At 41.1% G+C, this 18,300-nt stretch overlaps 1 protein-coding gene across 1 annotated transcript in view; it reads left to right on the top strand.

The window, feature by feature from the left end:
- Positions 1–11,276, top strand: part of LOC124605564 — a 47,256-nt gene extending 35,980 nt beyond the window's left edge. Inside the window, exon 3 of the mRNA XM_047137337.1 lies at positions 9,925–11,276. Within this exon, the coding sequence (XP_046993293.1) occupies positions 9,925–10,127 (203 nt within the window). The 3' untranslated portion in view covers positions 10,128–11,276. The remainder of the gene's footprint in view (positions 1–9,924) is intronic.
- The last annotated feature ends 7,024 nt before the right edge of the window (positions 11,277–18,300 follow it).

The following is an 18,300-nucleotide window of genomic DNA, read 5'->3' as shown; positions in this document are numbered from 1 at the left end:
AGTGTCAGGACCTTTTTCAAAATGGCTTTATTATGGTGAAAGTAGTTGGAGGTAAAAGGGGGAGGCAAATTTGTTGCCATGTTTAAATTATTCAAAAATTTGAACCAGAGGAATGGATATCTGAAGTAAGGGTGATTCGCTCCAGTTACTCTAAAAGTACCTTTGTTCCAAGAGAACATGATATATTCATTGCCTCATTCTGTTACATGATTGGCAAGCTGCCTTCACCAGAGCTTCAAGCTGACTGGTGTAGAATTACGTGTAAATTTCCAAGGAGGATTTAAGTAAAAGAAGTTTAATATTTTTTGTAATTAGAAGTTTTTTCTAGTGTGTTTTAATTAATGATTGATAATTACATTCATAGAAATGAATGTTTCAGCGATACCTAGATTATCAACATTTTACAAAACATCCAGTTTTCAGTGAGGATCATCAAGATCCCTTTATGGAGTCATATTCATACTGCACTACACTAACATTTATCCCAGGACTATTCTGCATGTGCTTGTAATAAAATAAATTTGAGGGGTCAGTGTAACCCCACATCACAGGTTAACATTGACCCCTTCCAATTTTTTTTTCTACTAACCTTTGAAAAATATAAATATTACCCCAGATGATGGTACTGGAGGACAAGAACAAAAGGGAAACCCATCTGGCATAATTTTGCATGGAGTATAATTTAATCATTGCTAATGCTTGAGTTAAGAATCATGAAAGAAGGTTGTTTATGAGGAAGAGTTCTGGAGATATTAGAAGATTTCTGTAGATTACTTAATGGTTAAACAGGGATTTCAAAAGCAGATTTTAAACTGCAAACATTTTTGTGGGTGGACGTGGGGTGCTGCCAAAGCAGAGGTACCAAACACAGCTTTCTGAAATCCTTTCGCAAAAGAAGATGAAGTAAATATTCCAAAATCTGATTCGAGAGCAGCTGCCAACATGAGTAACGCAGAAGTAAATATCCTTGGTGATGTAGAAGTAAACATTCTCAAAGTAGTGAAGCAACTTAAATCACTTAATAAAAGCAAGTCTTCTGGTTCAGACTGTATACCAATTAGATTCCTTTCAGAGTATGCTGATACAAGAGCTCCATACTTAACAATCATACACAACCGTTCGCTTGCCAAAAGATCCATACCCAAAGACTTGAAAGTTGCACAGGTAACACCAGTATTCGAGAAAAGTAGTAGGAGTAATCCACTAAATTACAGATCCATATTATTAACGTCAATATGCAGCAGGATTTTGGAACATATATTGTGTTGGAACTTTATGAATTACCTCGAAGAAAATGATCTACTGACACACAGTCAACATGGATTTAGTAAACGTCATTCTTGTGAAACACAACTAGCTCTTTACTTGCATGAAGTGTTGAGTGCTATAGACAAGGGATTTCAGATTGATTCCTTATTTCTGGAATTGCAAGGCTTTTGACACTGTACCACACAAGAGGCATGAGGTGAAATTGCCTGCTTATGCAATATCTTCTTAGTTATGTGACTGGATTCGTGATTTCCTGTCAGAGAGGTCACAGTTCGTAGTAACTGATGGAAAGTCATTGAGTGAAACAGCAGTGATTTCTGGCATTCTCCAAGGTAGTGTTATAGGTCCTTTGCTGTTCCTTTCTGTCTAAACAATTTGGGGGACAATCTGAGCAGCCGTCTTAGGTTGTTTGCAGATGATGCTGTCGTTTATTGACTAATAAAGTCATCAGAAGATCAAAACAAATTGCAAAATGATTTAGAAAGATGTCTGTATGGTGCGAAAATTGGCAAATGACCCTAAATAACGAAAAATGTGAGACCATCCTCATGAGTGTTAAAAGGAATCTGTTAACTTTGGTTACACGATAAATCAGTCGAATCTCAAATGATTTGCCCATATGCAGCCCTTATCTTCATTAGGGTGATCCCCAGATTGTGTCTGCTCTGCTTACATACTTTTGTTACTGCGCCCATAATGCCGCCAGATGGCATCCAACATTGCAGTGGGCAGTGATCATAATGGTTGGTTGGTTGTTTCGGGGAAGGAGACCAGACAGCGAGGTCATCGGTCTCATCGGATTAGGGAAGGACGGGGAAGGAAATCGGCTGTGCCCTTTGAAAGGAACCATCCCGGCATTTGCCTGGAGCGATTTAGGGAAATCACGGAAAACCTAAATCAGGATGGCCGGACGCGGGATTGAACCGTCGTCCTCCTGAATGCGAGTCCAGTGTCTAACCACTGCGCCACCTCGCTCGGTGGTCATAATGTTTTGGCTTATCAGTGTATCTACCATATGCACAATACAGTACAGTAAATACATACTGTACAGTATTGCTCTTTTTCTGTTTGCAATTATAACAGCTTTTGTGTGGTTTATTGCAATGTTTTTACTGTACACACATGTAGAGTCATCATTTTTGAGTTAAGATATTGTTTATTTTAATGTAAATATGTACTTTCTGATAATCTGGCCTTTTTTGTGTTCCAACCCACACCCTGGTCCCAAAGGTGATGAATAATAGGGGCTGTACTGTATCTGAAACAGTTGAAGCACTCTTGGCTTCAAGAAGAACTTAGCAATTCCTATACCAAAGAAGGTACGTGCTGACAGGTGTAAATGTCACCACGCTCTCAGTTTAACAAATCATGGTTGCAAAACTCTGACTCTAATTAGTTACAGAAGAATGGAAAAACTTGTAAAATCTGACCTCAGAGAATATCAGTTTGGGTTCCAATGAGATGTATGAACACCACAGTAATGAAAAAGTAAATAAAGGAAAACTACATTCATAGTGTTTTTAGATTTAGAGAAAGATGTGACAGTGTTGACTGGAATTTGGAAGGTAGCAGGGATGAAATAAAGAGAGTATACAGCTATCTACAATTTGCACAGAAACCAGACAGCAGTTATAAGAGCTGATGGACATGAAAGGGAAGCAGTATTTGAGAAAGTAATAAGACTGGGTTGTAGCCCGGCATTATTTAATCTGTACTTTGAGCAAAAATTAGAGGAAACTAATGAGATATTTGGTAAGGCAGTTCAAGTTCAAGAGAAGACATAATATCTCTCACGTTTGCCGATGACATTGTAATTCCGTCAGAGATGGCAAATGGGTGGAAAGTTCAGACTTGATATGAAATTATAAGATGAACACTAACAAATGTAAAACAAGCTTAACAGAATGTAATCAAATTAAGCCAGGTGATGCAGATAGAGTTACAATAGAAAATGAGACACTAAAGGCAACTTATGACTTTTGTTATTTGGGCAGCAAAATAACTGATGGTGGCTGAAGTAGAGAGGCTATATAATCAAGACTGGCAATAGTGAGAAAGCAGTTTCTGAAAAAGAAAGATTTGTTAACATCGAATATAAATGTATGTGTTAGGAATTCTTTTCCAAAGACACTTTACACTTTTACTAAAGTGAAAAATGAATGATAAACAGTTGTGACAGGAAGGGAATAGAAGCTTTAGAAACCTAGTGCTACAGAAGAATCCTTAAGATTACGTGGGTGGATCAAATAACAGTAACCTTAAACAAAGTGTGATCAATATGTCCACCTACTGTAAAAAGCAGATCTCGTGCAATTTGTTTCCCAATGTGTATTTCTTACTGTTCAGTCTAACTGCGACGAAAACTTGGGAGCAACAAAGTAGTTCTGGAAGTGCAAATAAATTACATGTCCCCTTCACTGTTTTCCTAGATTCCTCCGCTGTCTACATCTACATCTATACTCTGCAAAGCACCATGCATTGCATGACAGAGAGTATGTTCCCATTGTACCAGTTATTGCAGTTTCTTCTCATTCCATTCACATATGGAGCATGGGAATGCTCCATAGTTTACATCTATCTTCAAAGTTCTGCCAGTCCACTTCCTTCAGTATCTCTGTGACACTCTCCCATGGATTAAAGAAATCTGTGTTATGTTGCCCTTCTCTGTATATGTTCAATACCGCCTCTTAGTCCTATTTGGTACGGGTCCCAGATACTTGAGCATGAGTAATTTGTAAGTAATTTCCTTTGTAGATTGATAGCACTTCCCAAGTATTCTACCAATAAAATGAAGTCTACCACTTGATGTACCCACTACTGAGCTTATGTGATCATTCCATTTCATATCCCTACAAAGTGTTACACCCAGGTAATTGTATGAGTTGGTCAATTACAACAGTGACTCATTATATCATAGAGTACTACGTTTCTTCATTTTGTGAAGTGCACAGTTTTATATTTCTGAACATTTAAAGCTAGTTGCCAATTTTTGCACTACTCTGAAATCTTATCACGGTCTGACTAAATAATTTATGCAACTTCTTTCAGACAGTACTTCAGTATGGACAACTGCATCATCTGCAGAAAGGCTGAAGTTATTCTTAATAGTGTCTCCAAGGTCATTAATGTAGAAGATGAACAGCAAGGGTCCCAACACACTTCCCTGGGGCACATCTTAAGTTACTTCTACATCTCACAATGCCTCTCCACCTAAGATAACTTGCTGTGTCCTCCCTACCAAAAAGTTCTCAATCCAGTCACAAATTTTGCTAGATACCCTATATGATCATACTTTAGATAATAAATGTAGGTGTGGTACTAAGTCAAATTCTTTCGTAAATCAAGGAATACTTTATCTTCCTGACTGCCTTTGTCCGAAGGTTCCAGTATATCATGTGAGAAAAGTGTGAGTTGGGTACCACATGATTGATATTTTCAGAATCTGTGCTGATTGGCATTGAGGAGATAATTCTGTTCACGGTACCTCATTATGTTTGAGCTCAGAATATGTTCTAATGTTCTACAACAAATCAATGTCAGGGATACTCGATGGTAGTTTTGTGGATCACTTCTACTACCCTTCTTGTAGATGGGTGTGACCTGTGCTTTTTTCCAAGAACTGGGCATGGTTTTTTCATTGAGGGATCTATGATAGATTATAGTTAGAAGAGGGGCTAACTCAACTGCAAATTCAGTAAGATATGTATTCCATTGAGCCCTAGAGTGTTGTTAAGTTTTAATGATTTCAGCTGTTTCTCAACACCGCCGATACTAATATTGATTTCATTCATTTGTTCAGTGGTATGAGGATTAAAATGTGGGAATTCTCCTGGGTTTTCTCATTTGCTAGAGGCTGGACACTAACTGTGATGCCGCTAACAGCCTCTAAATATGACCAGAATTTCTTTGGGTTTTGTGAAAAACGATTTGACAATATTCTGCTATGGTAGTCATTGAAAGCAACACACATTGCTCTCTTGACACCCAAAAGTGTTTCATTCAGCATCTCTCTACCTATAACCCTATATTTTGTTTTATACCTATTGTGCAGTAATCTCTGTTTCTTTAGACGTTTCTTTACAGTGACTGTATACCATTGAAGTCCCATCTCATTAAGAACTGTTCTAGTGGGGTACACATCTAGTCAGTGCATTCTTTTTAACTTGAGCCATACTTCCTCTATAGGCTCCTGCCCTGTGCTCAAAGTTTCAAGTTCCTCATTAAGATATGACTCTACTGAGTTTTTTGAGTGTAGTTTCAGCTCTCTTAGATTGCAGATGTTTGTGCAAGTTGTGCTTGTGTGTGTGTGTGTGTGTGTCTACTGCTGACAAAGGCCTTAATGGCCGAAAGCTATGATTGTGTGAATCTTTTTATTGTGCCTATCGCGGCTCAGTATCTCCGCTATATGGTGTGTAGCAACTTTCCTTCCCTCGTATTGTTACATTCCATCCTGGATTTTCCATTGTTTGATTTTTACTGAACATAAATATCTTTCTGCTTGTTTTAGTTGTCCTTTGTACTTTGATAATCATTCTTGCCAGAACTGTCTCATGGCCACTGATTTCAGTTTCAATGTGGACATCTGCAAAGAGGTCTATTTTGATTGTTCCCATTAGATCCAATATATTGTCATCATGAGTGGGGTTCCTAACTATCTGTTCCAGGTAGTTTTCAGAGAAGAGTTTCGCGTGGTGTCTTATCTTGGCCACCACTAACAAACTGTAATTTTTCCTTTTGATTGTTGGATGATTAAAGTCTCCCCTGGTCATTACAGTATGGTTGGGGAACTTAACATACAAGTGAACTTAGGTTTACAGTATGGTTGGGGAACTTAACATACAAGTGAACTTAGGTTTCCTCTTAAGTTTTTGGTTACATCAGGAGAAGAGTCTAGTGGGTGATAGAAGGACCTAAACAATCTCAGATGCAGCTTCAATTTCTGTCTCGGTGGATTTGAGTTTCTAGTCTACTTTGACAAATATGCCATTCCCAATACCTCTTTGGCCTATCCTTTCAATAGACACTCAAATTTTCCCCAAATATCTCACTGTTATCACTTTCAGATTTCAACCACACTTTGCATCTCATAAAAAATCAGCAAGAATCACAAGTCTTGAGACAGATAGCATTGTTTACTTCACCACAAGCTTGCTGCCATTTGAGATACCATAGTGAAGTAGCAGCAAAAACTCCAGTGTTAAATGTGAGCAAACTGCATGGGTGGCAGGTGTGAATGAAATGTACTGTCACTGCATAAAATTTATTAGTGATAATGTTTGTTCAGTAGCAGTCATTTCTCTATTATGCTACTTGGGTGAAAGGCTGCAGTAGAACTGGCATTTACACTAATGGGCCTAGGGAAGGCTGCTTCTCATAGGCAGAAGATAGGAACTCAAGTAGTGGGAGAAGTCAGCTCTCACATATTTCTTTCTTAGTTTTTTTTCTCTGTTCAGCTTTGCAACCCTTCTATGCCTGTGTCGGCTTAGCACCAACAATCATATAATGGAAACAATTCAGATTTTTATTGGGAGACCTCCATGAGCTTTGTTGCAGACTTGTAATAAATGACATGTCATGCAGAAATTATCAGTAGGTTTCAAATATTTGAGCCTTTTATGCTATTTATACCTGTCTGGATAGCTGTGCGTGTTAAAGCACCCACTTCCAGGACAGGGAGGTGCGCCAGGGCTGGTATGAATCCACCTGGTGGATTGACAGTGGTGGTCGGTGTGCCGGCCAGCCAGGATGTGATTTTTATGCAGTTTCCCAAATCCCACTATGTGAATACCAGGCTGGTACCCATGTAATGCCTCAGATACACACTATGCAAAATTTAAAGACATTTTTCGTGCTTACATGTCGAATTTACTGTGGACGCAGACAGATGGGGTACACTGATTCTGTCCTGGGGGGTGAAAAGGGGCTGATGACCTTAGATGTTTGGTCTCCTTAAACCCATAATCAGCAGCTCAGCTGTATTCTGTTTGTTTGGCTTATTTGCGTTGATTCCACCTTTTCTTTCTAGCAGGCTAAAGGTGTCTGATACCTGATGACAGAGTTTGACTGCATCCCATCTCACTGAGGTATAAATTTTCATGTCTTCTCATTTACATTCCTATAACAGTCTCATCCATTATGGGTTTCATTGTGAGAAGTGCATCTATTGACTGAGATGACTAAAAAACATAATCCTGCAACAGTCACAAAGATTTAACTTCACATGTTTTGATGGTTAAAACACCATCATTCGGTGGAAGGCATGTTTGCTGCATATTATATTCAACATTTCTGGACCCCCCCCCCCAGAAATGTTGCAATATACCTTGGGGGGGTGGGGGGTGTCTTAAGGAGCAAATCAAGGACATGATCCTGTATCTGGAAACATCATCCAGTGATGTTACAGAGCTCTGTTGCTTAAGTGGGTGATGGTTTCAGACACAGATTTTCATCTGCTGTTTATTTTTCTCCTGGAACTCTCTAAAATCTCCCATGTTTTTTTAGTGTACAGAAGAAAAATAAACTGCAGATGGAAACACGTATCTCAAGCAGTCATCCACAAAGACAACAGTATTGCATTGGTAGGAGACAAGGCCCGTCTATACAGCAGCTAGATGCATGTTCTCCTCTAGCATTTATGGCAATCAGTCATGATCACTGAATAACAAACAACATTGTGAGACATTCTGCCTATGGGGCTTCAACATACAAAATCACATTTGCTGCTGAAGGGATGACCCAGTGCCAGGTGCCGATATCTATAGCTTCGATGTTTTGTAACATCATTGGAAGACATTTCTGGACACAGGTTCCTATCCTAGACTTGTTCCTCCAGAAACCCTCTACAATCCCTTCAAGTTTTTTAATGAAATCATTCCACTTTAGGCTGTTAAAATGTTATTTATTGTGATTACAGTTTTGACTCATGATCATTTTCAAGCATTGTCGGATGCTGTAACCTCCTCAGTGATATGATTGAAAATGACCTTGTTTCCAAATTGCAATCACAATAAATAATGTTTTGACAGCCTATAGCAGAATATTTTCATTTGAAAATTTCACAATGGCTGTGGACCCAGTAATCAAACCCATTGTTTGTTGCAACGTTTCTAGGACACCCTATATACGGGTGTTCCTTGTATGGGTCATCGGGCATATTTTCTCTGATGTTTCAGCTAATATTTGCAATTTTCATTTTGCAGCATGTAGCGGAATAAGTCCAAACAAATCCTGCTGATCACACCTTTTATACGACATCCAGTGTCGATGGAAAGTGTTGATTTGTCTCCCAGTGATTTACAAATCAGAATTATATTTGTCCATTTGACAGAGCAGTCCTATATTACTCTAATGTATTATTCATTTTATCAATACATATTAACAGGAACAGTAAAATACAAAGAATGTTCTCTGACAGCAACTTAGCAACACTTCTTTATGGCAGTAGCAGTCAACACAGGCCAGGGCAGCTCTGTCACACTGGTTCTTCTTTTTGTTTTATACATATCAATAAAGCATATATATCAGTAAAGCAATATACATATCAATAAAGCAAATATTGCATTAGACTAATTTGGCACCACGCTGTCAAATGGGCACATAAAATTCCACTTTAAAAATCATTATGTTTGCAACAGGAAATAAACCAATACTTTCCACCGATTCTGGCCGTTTCATGATAGATATGATGAGGAGTGTTGGTTTTGGCTGGCTCCAGCTACAGGATGCAAAAATGAAATTGCAAGTATCAGCTGAAACAGCAGAGAAAATGTATATGATGATTCTCAGGAGAGACACCTGGGTGTGTGTAAAATCAGAACAGGACTTGCATGGTGCCATGGTACACAATACACTATCAAAAGAAACGTCATTTAAGCTCATCTTTTTCATCATTGAACTCTGAAGTGATCACTTGTACACAGTACATGTAGATACTGCCAACACTCACTCTGTTTGGGCTTAAACTTAGATAGCTATTATTCCCGACAACCTGAACTTTGAAGAACTCCAGAGATGACAGTATCATTATAGCATCATTTGTGAAACAAGAGGAGCTATACAGAACAATAGATATCAACAATAAGGAAGTGGAATGTCCAACATCATATCCTTCTGCAGTATAACAAAATATATACATTTAAAATATGTATTGTGAAATACTTAGCTGATTTTGTCATAAAACTCAGTCTATTTTTATGATCCTCAGTAGTTGAAATTAAATATCATCACATATTCTGAAGTAGATACTGAGTGTCCTGAGCTGTACAAGAGTGTATCACATACATATTGTAACATTGAAACTGTAGTCCATCATTTGGTCAGTGATGCATTATTGTTATCTTTGTCAATGAAAATAATTTCATACACTGTACTCCTGTTTTAATTTATTATTTTACACTGAATATGTAGTGTTTAATATCTGAATTGTTTTTCTTGATGAATATATCTACAAGGGAGGGGTACCTCACACATATGTACAATCTTATGGGCTTGGAATACAATGTAAAAAAACAAAATATTTAGCTGTCTTGGTGGAGCTTAACTATAAAGGCATACTTTTTAAACAAATGATAATGTTAAACCAAATGTGTTTTCCAGACAGAATCTATATAAAATAGGACTAACACTAATGATTTGTAATAATTTACTACATTTCAGACTATGGGATAGCAACTCAGAGAATGTGTCTGCAAAGAGGGCCATCCGATTCTGAAGAACGCTGTGCCTACACAGTGTGGAACTACAGGAAAGTTTTCATGTGCTTTTGTCAAGGTGACCTGTGCAACTCATCAACAAATCTACATCAGTCTTTTATTTTTGTATTATTTGTCAGTTTTATTGGGCACTGGCTTGTGAACTGATCAGTCATCTCCTTTTGAGTCCTAATTATTTGCTGCTGGTGCTGCTGAAGATGAATACTCAAGTTCCTTCATCGCTCTAAACTCAAGAAATGTTATTACATCACTAAATGTTTTATTGGATTTTTGAAACCAAGTGGCTCATATCTCTCTCTCTCTCTCTCTCTTTAAAATTTTCTTAATTATGATCAACAGTTTACTTATAGATTAGAGTAGACCTATGTTGTTACCATGATTTGGGCTTGTTCCTACACTTTGTGCAGCTTGAGTTTGATATTTTTCTAGTAATATCTTAGATCATCTACTTCCAAGCCGTGCAGTCTTAATCAGTTCTCTTGGTTCTGTTGACATGTACTGAAGTTTTTGTTAAGATGTTTTCTATTAAAAATGGATAATTGTGACATGTAAAGAGACTGTTACTTCAATTACTGTTAACAAATTCTAATTGTGACTTAATTAACATTAATCAGTTTTCTACTGCACATTCTTCTTTCATTCATTATATTAGAGAAATATCAAATGTAAAATATTATTTTGCAATGGATGAACAAATGTATAACTCTCAGTTGACTTAGGAATTATCAAGAGATGCACAAAGATCTGCTTTATACTTGAACAAATCAACATGATTTCTCATTTTGTAATAAACGGATGTCTTAACCAGTCACTCAATAATGAAAAATTCTGATGTTCGCTGGTAAAAGTTACTGTATGCTTTTTCTTTTCTTGTGAAGTCGTGATGTCTCTTTTTGATTTACCATATAATACCATTCTCTGTGGTTTTTACACATTACTTCTTAATGCTTTTGAAGAATACAGTAAACCAAGATGAGATTTTAACCAGAAGTAAGCCTAGTCATCGAAGAAACAAAGAATGCAAACCTAAAAGAAAATCAGAAGTATTGTACAGTAAAGGTAGTTTACCTGTCTCACACTATTGCCCATGACATTCCCCCACATTCCATTATTATTAGTTCTTTGTGTAACAAGGCTGAGTAAGTGTTGTGAATAAATTCTTGATATTTATTTGAGTGAGCCCACCAAGTGTTGAAATAATGTCATGTATATTTTGAATATCAAAATGAATGTATAATTTTGTATGTTTGATAAAATGTGATATGTATTCATTAAAGGAACATAAATGCAAATTAACCTTGGTGTCTTTTGAAATCTGATGTCTTAAGAAGAAAGATTATGAATTATTATATACTGAAGAATATCTTCAAACAGTGTGATCAACGTTTTGTAACAGATGAAACTATAGTGCCCCCTCGATATGCTAGTTTAAGTCTTGTTTTTTTATTTGTAATGATGCAGGCAAAGTTACTGTACACAGACCATTATAGTTCTATAACATGATTGACCCTCATAGAATACTTGGGTGTCAGTTTGGGTCAAGTCACCTGGGACCACATGAAGATGGCAATGAGCCTGTCTGCCAAAATATCGTGGATGAATTACGTGTGACCCGGCGAACACCCTAGAGTGCTACAAGCTGCAAATACACTGGGAGAACATCTGATTGACACTTACTCTTTGAATAAGTCTCAGTCATAAAATGTCTACGAACACAAACTTGGAGTGCTTTGTGGCGAAATAACAAAACAAAATAAGTTGTAGCAAAAGGTATGTGGGTCAGAGGTTTGTTATAAGGATCCTATGGAAATATATCTCACCCAGCAAGGAGGTAGCATATAAAATCCTTGCTTGACTGATTCTTGCTATTGTTGATCAGTCTGGGATCCTGACCAGGTTGGATTAATTGAGGAGATACAGAAGATCCAAAGAGCTACTCGTATAACTTAATACTTAGCTCTCAGGGTTTGAAATCCTATCTGGTACAGTCCCCAACAATCAGTCTTTCCTTCTCATCCCATCTGGTAAGTCTCCTCTGACCCAGGGTTTTGGATGACTTTTCCAAATTCTCTCCATCTCTTAAATCTGGACAGTCCTTTTCCTTCATCCTTCTTCCTTCCACTTCATTCCATTTCAAGCCTTCTGCCAGAAGACGGCGCCACTTGTTCTGAAAGCTTGTACATTTCTTTAACGTTCATATAGAATTTCTTCTGCAGCTGCTTGGTGAGAAGACTTGTTTATCTATCCAATTACACTGTATTTTCAAAAATTAATTTTCATTGATATTTACTACTTAGTGCGTTAGCTTATGGGGCATTGAGGTGAGCCATGTCTGATGGAATCCACAGGCCAGAGTAACAACCATAGGCCTCTATGCTAGTGAGCTCAGATCCACTTTATAGTCAAAGTGCCACGCTCGTTTTCACAAATTCTGAGTTGATCCCCAATCTATCTCAAATATCTACACACAAACTGTAAAAACGACAACACAGAACAAAGATTACATGATATAGGTACATTGTACTCAGAACTTTTTCCCTTAGGTTGACTGTTAATTATGATTGGCCATCAAGTTAAAATAATGTCAACTTATGAAATGAAATGTGAACCCTGTCATCATAGGCAGGACTGGTTTAAGGCCCAAGCATTAGAAGCTGACGCTTGAGGTGGCAAGCTGCGAGGCACCCCAGTGTTAAATCTTCATACAGTATTATGAAAAGGATAATTGCTACTCACATATAGAGGAGATGCTGAGTTTCAGATAGCCACAACAAAAAGACTGTCACAAAATAAGCTTTCGGCCAACAAGACCTTTGTTGAAAATAGACAGACAGACAGACACACACACACACACACACACACACACACACACATATCCATCCACTCATATACAGACACAAGCAGACATTTGTAAAGGCAAAGAGTTTGGGCAGAGATGTTTCTTCAACAACATCTTTGCCTCTGTACTACCGCCTCGACTGACATCTCTGCCCAAACTCTTTGCCTTTACAAATGTCTGCTTGTGTCTGTTTATGTGCGGGTGGATATGTGTGTGTGTGTGTGTGTGTGTGTGTGTGTGTGTGCGCGCGCGTGAGTGTATACCTGTCCTTTTTCCCCCTAAGGTAAGTCTTTCTGCTCCCGGGATTGGTATGACTCCTTACCCTCTCCCTTAAAACCCACATCCTTTCGTCTTTCCCTCTCCTTCCCTCTTTCCTGATGAAGCAACCGTTGGTTGCAAAAGCTTGAATTTTGTGTGTGTGTTTGTGTTTGTTTGTGTGCCTATCAACATGCCAACGCCTTCATTTGGTAAGTTACATCATCTTTGTTTATATATATAAAAACAAAGATTCTGTAACTTACCAAATGAAAGCGTTGGTACGTTATTAGTTGATAGAAACAATAACAAACACAAACACACACACAAATTTGAAGCTTTCGCAACCCCCGGTTGCTTCATCAGGAAAGAGGGAAGGAGAGGGAAAGACGAAAGGATGTGGGTTTTAAGGCTCATTCCAATCCCAGGAGCAGAAAGACTTACCTTAGGGGGAAAAAACGACAGGTATGCACTCGTACACACACACATATCCATCCGCACATATACAGACACAAGCAGACATTTGTAAAGGCAAAGAGTTTGGGCAGAGATGTCAGTCGAGGTGATAGTACAGAGGCAAAGATGTTGTTGAGGAAACATCTCTGCCCAAACTCTTTGCCTTTACAAATGTCTGCTTGTGTCTGTATATGTGTGGATGGATATGTGTGTGTGTGCGCGAGTGTATACCTGTCCTTTTTTCCCCCTAAGGTAAGTCTTTCCACTCCCGGGATTGGAATGACTCCTTACCCTCTCCCTTAAAACCCACATCCTTCCGTCTTTCCCTCTCCTTCCTCCTTTTCTGATGAAGCAACCGTTGGTTGCGAAAGTTTGAATTTTGTGTGTGTGTTTGTGTTTGTTTGTGTGCCTATCAACCTGCCAATGCTTTCGTTTGGTAAGTTAAATCATCTTTGTTTTTAGATATATTTTTCCCACATGGAATGTTTCCCTCTATGCTGTGACTTACCAAATGAGACAGCGCTGGTAGGTAGACAGAATAAAAAACACACAACACACACACAAATTTCAAGCTTTCGCAACCCAAGGTTGCTTCATCAGGAAAGAGGGAAGGAGAGAGAAAGACGAAAGGATGTGGATTTTGAGGGATAGGGTAAGGAGTCATTCCAATCCCGGGAGTGGAAAGACTTAGCTTGGGGGGAAAAAGGGACAGGTATACATTCACGCGCGCGCGCACACACACACACACACACACACACACACACACACACACACACACACATATCCATCTGCACATAACAGACTCAAGCATCATATGTAAAGGCAAAGAGTTTGGGTAGAGATGTCAGTCAAGGCAGATGTACAGAGGCAAAGATGTTATTGAATGACAGGTGAGGTATGAGCAGTGGCAACTTGAAATTAGCAGAGGTTGAGTCCTGGTGGGTATCGGGAAGAGAGAATATATTGAAGGGCAAGTTCCCATCTCTGGAGTTCTGGTAGGTTGGTGTCAGTGGGAAGTATCAAAATAACTCGGACGGTGTAACACTGTGCCAAGATGTGCTGGCCGTGCACCAAGGCATGCTTAGCCACAGGGTGATTCTCATTACCAACAAACACTGTCTGCCTGTGTCCGTTCATGCGAATGGATAGTTTGTTGCTGCTCATTCCCACATAGAAAGCTTCACAGTGTAGGCAGGTCAGTTGGTAAATCACGTGGGTTCTGTCACACGTGGCTCTGCCTTTGATTGTGTACACCTTCCGGGTTACAGGACTGGAATAGGTGGTGGTGGGAGGGTGCATGGGACTGATTTTACACCAGGGGCGATTACACGGGTAGGAGCAAGAAGGTAGGGAAGGTGGTTTGGGGATGTCATAGAGATGAACCAAGAGGTTACAAAGGTTAGGTGGACGGCGGAAAGACACTCTTGGTGGAGTGGGGAGGATTTTGTGAAGGATGGATCTCATTTCAGGGCAGGATTTGAGGAAGTCGTATCCCTGCTGGAGAGCCACATTCAGAGTCTGATCCAGTCCCGGAAAGTATCCTGTCACATGTGGGGCACTTTTGGGATTCTTCTGTGGGAGATTCTGGGTTTGGGGGGATTAGAAAGTGGCTCTGGTTATTTGCTTCTGTACCAGGTCGGGAGGGTAGTTGTGGGATGCGAAAGCTGTTTTCAGATTGCTGGTGTAATGGGTCAGGGATTCGGGACTGGAGCAGATTCGTTTGCCATGAAGACCTAGGCTGTAGAGAAGGCACCGCTTGATATGGAATGGGTGGCAGCTGTCATAATGGAGGTACTGTTGCTTATTGGTGGGTTTGATGTGAACGGATGTGTGAAGCTGGCCATTGGACGGATGGAGGACAACGTCGAGGAAAGTGTCATGGGATTTGGAGTAGGACCAGGTGAATCTGATGGAACCAAAAGAGTAGAGGTTGGAGAGGAAATTCTGGAGTTCTTCCTCACTGTGAGTACAGATCATGAAGATGTCATCAATAAATCTGAACGAAACTTTGGGTTGGCAGGCCTGGGTAACCAAGAAGGCTTCCTCTAAGCGACCCATAAATAGGTTGGCATACAAGGTGGCCATCCTGGTACCCATGGCTGTTCCCTTTAATTGTTGGTATGTCTGGCCTTCGAAAGTGAAGAAGTAGTGAGTTAGGATGAAGCTGGCTAAGGCAATGAGGAAAGAGGTTTTAGGTAGGGTGGCAGGTGATCGGCGTGAAAGGAAGTGCTCCATCGCAGTGAGGCCCTGGACGTGCAGGATATTTGTGTATAAGGAAGTGGCATCAGTGGTTACAAGGATGGTTTCCGCGGTTAACGGATTGGGTAAGGATTCCAGGCGTTCGAGAATGTTGTGGATTGGCAAGAGATTGAACCCACTATGAGAGGAAGCCGAAAGGCATGCGTTTTAGCTCGCGCAGGCTGGCATGAGGTCTGGAACAGGTCGAGGAAATTATACTAGCAAAAAACGTACGTAGCTGCTGGAATACTTAACTTTAATCCATAATTGGTGAACATCGCTCTTGACGGTACCTGTTTTACAGCATCAATAGTAATTGGTAATGGTGCCTTGCTAGGTCGTAGCAAATGACGTAGCTGAAGACTATGCTAACTATCGTCTCGGCAAATGAGAGCGTAATTTGTCAGTGAACCATCGCTAGCAAAGTCGGCTGTACAACTGGGGCGAGTGCTAGGAAGTCTCTCTAGACCTGCCGTGTGGCGGCGCTCAGTCTGCAATCACTGATAGTGGTGACACGCGGGTCTGGCGTATAGTAACGGACCACAGCTGATTTAAAGGCAAGTGTGGTGTCTGGCAGTGACACCACATTCCTCCCCCGCAAATTGGCGAACGGTTGTGGCATAAGGCTTCCGCCCGCTGGGGGAAGGACCCCATGTTGACGTATGCGACGAGGTGGGGAGCATAACAACAGGCGAGGCTGTGCCACCCGCACCCTGCCATTCGGACCAAGGGGAGCTAGGAAACGCCTGAAAACCTGCTCCAGGGTGCACGTCAACATGCGGTGTATGCACCCCTAGAGAGACAGGAGGGGCCGAAGGGTCGACCTCCATCGAGCCGGGGCACCCGACGGGCGAAGACGACATATGGTCCGGAGCGAGCAAGAGTTCCATGGCAGAGGACAACTGGTCATGGGAAGCGATCGGCAGCGTGTGACCCAGGGAGGCGCCCGGCGGTTGCAGCGGGACGTTCACTGCGGGCGTCGCCAGCGGGAGAACAGGCGCGTCGCCACGGGGCAAAATGGAAGGCAGTGTCGGTAACACCAGGGGCTGAGGCGAGCCAGTAGATGGGTCCCCAGGGTGCTGACCGGACGGCACCGTCGCTGAAAGCAGACGGGGAGTGGCAGATCCCATGCGACGACAGAGGCGCAGCTGATTGAGATGCCGACACACCTCACCAGAGGCCCCCAAAACCAGATACATAGCGCAGCCGAGGCAGTGAAGAATGCGCCCTTCGAGCCAACGCCGTGAACCTTGGTAGTTGCGGTAGTAGACAACGTCGCCTGGAGCAAAAGCAGGAGTCTGCCGCTGCACAGGAACCTGATGCGCCGGATGTAGCAAAGACATCAAGGTGTGATGAGGGAGACCGTGAAGCAACTCAGCCGGCGAGCGACCATCTCGAGGCTGAGAGCGATACGAGGACAAAAAGAGCAATAACGCATCCTCCCAAGAATGCGACTCTTTCAACTTCAACATCTGTGACTTGAAAGTCCTGACCAAACGTTCAGCGGCACCGTTTGACATTGGCGAAAATGGCGCTGACATCAGATGTTGAATACCATTGGCCTTGCAGAATGACTGAAATTCTGCGGACATGAATTGTGGGCCATTGTCGGAAACAATAGTCTGTGGAAGACCTTCAATGCAAAAGATAGTGGATAACGCTTGGATGGTGGCAGATGACATCGTGGAAGACATCTGGACAACAAAAGGAAAATTACTGAATGAATCTACCGCAACCAACCATTGAGCCTTCCAGAATGGACCAGCAAAATCGATGTGTAAGCGTTGCCAAGGGGAAGTGGTTTTTGGCCATGCAAAGAATTTCCGCAGTGGTGGTGATTGTTGTTTGGCACACACCATGCAAGAAGAGCACATATTCGTAATCGCGGCATCGATTCCGAACCAAGTACAGTGCTGACGAGCAAGTTGCTTCGTTCTCACTATACCCCAATGTCCTTGGTGGAGAAGCCGTAAGACAGAGGACTGTAACGAACGTGGGACCACGACCATGGACTGATCATTATCAGAATGCAACAGCAAAACACCACGTCGTACAAAAAGTCTCTCCTTGTGAGCAAAAAATCGGCGAACCAACGGATCCCCGATCTGTGACTTTGACAAGGGCCATTGAGTAGCAACAAAACGCAGAACGGTAGCCAGGACAGGGTCAGCGGCTGTAGCTGTAGCTACACGACGAAAATCAATCGGAAACGAGTCGACCACGTCATTGGTTTCCGAATCAATGAACATGCAAGCAAGTTCGGAGGAATCGAATGCTCTATCCTCAGCAACAGGCAAATGGGACAACGCATCGGCGTTTCCGTGCTTAGCTGTGGACCGATACAAGATATCATAGCGGTACTGCGAGAGGAAAACAGACCAGCGAACGAATTTCTGCACTGTACGTGGAGGTACAGGCTTGGTCGGATGAAAAAGCAATGTCAAAGGTTTGTGGGCTGTGATGATGGTAAAGTGACGACCATACAAGAAATCATGAAACTTTGTAACACCAAATACGAGAGCCAAGGCTTCT

This window comes from Schistocerca americana, chromosome 3, assembly GCF_021461395.2.
Source record: "Schistocerca americana isolate TAMUIC-IGC-003095 chromosome 3, iqSchAmer2.1, whole genome shotgun sequence".
NCBI lineage: Eukaryota > Metazoa > Arthropoda > Insecta > Orthoptera > Acrididae > Schistocerca > Schistocerca americana.
The sequence above is the reverse complement of the archived record's forward strand: the minus strand, read 5'-3'. Positions and strand labels throughout refer to the sequence as shown.